The 5000-nt window shown below is 34.8% G+C and overlaps 1 protein-coding gene across 2 annotated transcripts in view; it reads left to right on the forward strand.

Moving 5' to 3' along the window:
* Window positions 1-859: 859 nt before the first annotated feature.
* The window catches only part of LOC137645591 (protein Skeletor, isoforms B/C), a 78308-nt gene continuing 74167 nt past the window's right edge, over window positions 860-5000 (forward strand). For both annotated transcript variants that reach the window (XM_068378391.1, XM_068378392.1), the window contains exon 1: window positions 860-966. In XM_068378391.1, the coding sequence (XP_068234492.1) occupies window positions 877-966 (90 nt within the window). In that variant the 5' untranslated portion in view covers window positions 860-876. The remainder of the gene's footprint in view (window positions 967-5000) is intronic.

The raw sequence follows: 5000 nt of genomic DNA on the forward strand, positions 1-5000 counted from the left end.
AGAGAGAGAGAGAGAGAGGGAGAGAGAGAGAGAGAGAGAGAGAGAGAGAGAGAGAGAGAGAGACCTGAAGGATTTCTCGTTAATGTCGTCTCATCAGAGGAATGGATTACCGATAAAGAAGATTTTATGCAACAGCTTCCAAAGCGACTTAAGGGGGCTTAGAGGCCCCCCTCTCCTCTTCCGGGGAATCCCCCTAAACGCTACAGTTATGCCTCTAGAGTGAACTATCCGAGTTTACTCTCCTTTGGGGGAAGGACAGAGGGGAGGATGGTGACCGCTCCCTTTTGGAGTAGGATTTGCGATTGATCGGAATAAATACCATTTATTTTATATATATATATATATATATATATATATATATATATATATATATATATATATATATATACATACATATAGGTATGTATAAGTATATATGTATATGTATATATGTAGGTGTGTTTATGTTTATATACATATACAGTATATACTCTGAATGTGTGTATATACAAACTGATGTGTATATATATATATATATATATATATATATATATATATATATATATATATATATATTTACAGATATGTGTATATATAGATATATATAAATGTGTGTATGCATATGCATTTAATTCCGCCTACATGTCTGTGTATATATATATATATATATATATATATATATATATATATATATATATATATATATATACACATACACACAACAAGATTTTTCATCTGTTCAGAAGAATCTTCTGTACATCCTTCTTTTGACATTTATTCAATTCCCCGTAATATTCAAATCTAAAAAATACCCATTTCAAATTCTACTCACCACCCATTGTAATGTCTTTTGTTTTTCTATCTCTCTTTCGCAGGAAAGTGGCTGTGTTACCCAGAATGGAGGGGGAAAACCTTGTGCTCCACCTTCCTCCTGGAATGAAGGTCACAGACATGAACTGGCTGTCTGTTTGGTGCCGCAGATTCACGGTAAAGTACCAAAAATCAGTCATTTCTCTGTTGTTTATTTTCGTTCTCTCTGGACGTATATTTGAGCTATTTTAGCAATGCTTGTATATAACATGCTTGTCTGGGTATTAATTTTACTATTATTATTATTATTATTATTATTATTATTATTATTATTATTAGATGAAGGAGTAAGTGATTTCTCTGTTGTGTATTATCGTATTTTCTGGACGTATTTTCTGGTAAAAATCCTGGAATAAATGTTGTCAGACATTTACTCTTCTAAAAACGAATATATTGAACGTAAAGGAGTGATATTACGGTAACCAACCCTTAATTTATAATAATAAAGAAGGGTAAAAATTACGGTCGCCTGTATTTTACTGAAATACGGCTGAGAACAGCATATTTTTATTGAGGATTTCTGATTAAAATTAGTATTTTTTCCAGCATAGTATATTTTAGCACTGCATATATATATATATATATATATATATATATATATATATATATATATATATATATATATATATATATATATATATATATATATATATAACATGCTTGTCTTGGTAACAATTTTACTATTATTATTATTGCTTTTAGATACAAGAGTAAGTCATTTCTGATATCTATTTATGCTGTTCTTTCTGTATGTATCTTGTTGCATTTATGTCACATGCTTTTCTTGGTAATAATTTCACTATAATTATCCTCACTTCAAGATGCAACAGCAAAAACCGATTTTGTCATTATCTAATATGTGCTTCGCTTACCATCATAAAAGGTTAAATGCCAAAATAAAATTATGACCACCAGTTATGAATGTACGCCTTCTCATTTATATATTTCTTATCGTTCTCTTCCCATCTTCCTTCTCCGTTATTTGCTTTTTTCTCACATATGCAAGTCATCATTATCCTCATCATCATCATCATCACTCACCGCTCAACTTAGATTCCTAAGGTTTATTACAAGTTACAATAACGGTTTGTGGTAGTCTATGTGGTAACGTCCCTGACTGGTAAACGCCAGACTGGTGTTTACGTCCCGCTCAAACTCGTTAGTTTCTTTGGTCGCCGCAACCTCACCATTCCTGTGAACCAGGGATGTGGGGTTGGGGGACCCTTTAGGTCTAGCTGCTAAGTCATCAGCCGTCATTACCTGGCCCTCCCTGGGTCTAGCTAGGATGGAGAGGGGTCTTGGGCGCTGATCATATGTATATATGTTCAGTCTCTAGGGCATTGTCCTGCTTGCTATGACAATGTCACTGTCCCTTGCCTCTGCCTTTCATGAGTGGCCTTTAAACCTATAAACCTTTTTGGTCAGTCTTTAGAGCATTGTCCCTACTGCTGGCTAGGGCAATGTCGCTGTCCCTTGCCTCTGCAAATCATGAGTGGCCTTTAAGCCTATAAAAGGGTAATATCCATGATTATAAGCTTATTCAGTCATGCGACTGAGACAAAAGACAGGGAAGGTAATGTCATAGACATTTCCTTTCTCTTGACACTCGTTTTCCAGTCATTTCCTCTTCCACCTCGTTCCCACCCGCGTCTTCCCATCCTGCCAGAATTTAGGTAACGCTAGATTTGTCATTTGCCAGACCAAAGTTATGGAGAGATAGAAGGGCCAGCTGCAGAAGTTGGGAGTTTGTGGGGGTGGGGGGTGGGGGGTGGGATGTCCTGAAGGATGCAGAGGTATACCTGAAAATGGACGCTTGAGAAGTGTCCCCCCTCTCTCTCTCTCTCTCTCTCTCTCTCTCTCTCTCTCTCTGTGGCTTTGGTTTTTCTTCCTTCACATGTAGAGAATGCAGAAGGAAGGTGTATATATATATATATATATATATATATATATATATATATATATATATATATATATATATATATATATATATATATATACAGGGATACCATGATCAGCAGATGTGTACTAGTTAGGACCACCGATACTAGGTTGGGTTGCTGTGAGCGATCAGACAAAAGTCTCCCACGATCACCAATCCGTAGTTAGCCAGCGTGGTGATGAAAACTGACCAAACCCTACGCATGAATAAGGACATGTCTTCCTTAGAGAGAGAGAGAGAGAGAGAGAGAGAGAGAGAGAGAGAGAGAGAGAGAGAGAGAGAGAGAGAGAGAGAGAATGGGGGGGGGGGCCAATATCGCTGGATCCTTATCCTTCTCCCATTTGGTTTCCCTTAATGTATTGAAATCCTTTTGCAAACACTTCAAGGACAGAGATTCGTGTCTAATTTATCCACGCTTACGTGTCCCCCCCCCCCCCCTCTCTCTCTCTCTCTCTCTCTCTCTCTCTCTCTCTCTCTCTCTCTCTCTCTCTGTTCATTGTTTTTTATTCCTTAGGAAATAAGACATTAGTGACTATAGGATCTGACGGATCACATGTAAATATGATTAATTCTATTTTTATGAGGACTAACTCGTATGATAACATTTATTAAGAGCATAAACTTATTCTGTAATGCACACACACACACATGTATATATATATATATATATATATATATATATATATATATATATATATATATATATATATATATCATCGTCATCATTATTATCTGCTCTTACGCCTACTGTCGCAAAGGGCCTCGGTTAGATTTCGGAAACGTCACTATCTCGAACTTTTAAATCAATATTCATCCGTTGATTATCTCCCACTTCACGCTTCATAGCCCTCAGCCATGTAGGCCTGGGTCTTCCAACTCTTTTAGTGCCTTGTGGAGCCCACACCTATATATATATATATATATATATATATATATATATATATATATATAATTTATATGTATATTTATACACAGTATATATATATATATATATATATATATATATATATATATATATATATATATATATATATATATATATATATATATATATATATTATGCTCAGTCATATGTCCAAGCATTAATGTAAATGTAGGCAATGTATACATACGCGCATATATACTGTATTTATGTATGTATGTATTTATGTATATATGTATGTATATCCTTGTGATCTAGGGATGTGTGGTCTGGTGGAGCCTAAAGTTTTACCTGCTGGGTTATCAACAGCCATTGCCTGGTCCATTCTTGTCCTAGAGCATTGTCCTGTATACATGGGTAACTTTTAAACCCTTTAAAGTCCGATTTCATTCATGGCTTGCTAGGTTTCACTCGTGAAGACAACAATGACGTTCTCTTAAGATACCCATTGAAATTTTTTTTTGATATTTGGACCTAACTCAGGTAAGAAGGGATCGCAAGTCGTATAAAGACTATGTGTTCAACACGACAATGAAATTTCCCTCGTTTCTGCCGCTCATGATGATTATACTGTATTAACAAAAATATGAGTCTGTAGGTGACTAGAAAAGGCTAATTAGTAAATATCAGATATCATCTTATGTGGGAGTTAAAGTCTCCAAATTTAATCTGTTGTGGAAGTAAAAGTCTTTAAAATGCATCTGTTGTGGGAGTTAAAATCTTCAACTTTCATCTGTTGTGGGAGTTAAAGTCTTCAAATTTCATTTTTTTGTGGGAGTTAAAGTCTTCAAATTTCACAAGTTGTGGGAGTTAAAGTCTTCAAATTTCATCTTTTGTGTTTTTAAGATATTCAAATTCTTATACTCTGGAAGTTGAAGTCTTCAAATTTCATCCGTTGCGGGAGTTAATGACTTCAAATTTTATCTGCTCTGGAAGTTAAAATCTTTAAATTTCATCTTTTATAGGAGTTAAAATCTTCAAATTTCATCAGTTGTGGCCTTGTGGGAGTTAATGACTTCAAATTTTATCTGCTCTGGAAGTTAAAATATTTAAATTTCATCTCTTAAAGGAGTTAAAATCTTCAAATTTCATCAGTTATGGCCTTGTGGGAGTTACAATCTTCAAATTTCATCAGTTGTGGCCTTGTGGGAGTTACAATCTTCAAATTTCATCAGTTGTGGGAGTTAAAATGAACTTAAATCTGTTGTGGGAGTTAAAGTCTTTAGATTTCATCTGCCGTGGGAGTTACCTCCAATAATCATTCTAATCCAGACTAGAGATTGCTCAACA

This window comes from Palaemon carinicauda, chromosome 8 (genome assembly GCF_036898095.1).
Source record: "Palaemon carinicauda isolate YSFRI2023 chromosome 8, ASM3689809v2, whole genome shotgun sequence".
Classification (NCBI taxonomy): Eukaryota; Metazoa; Arthropoda; class Malacostraca; order Decapoda; family Palaemonidae; genus Palaemon; species Palaemon carinicauda.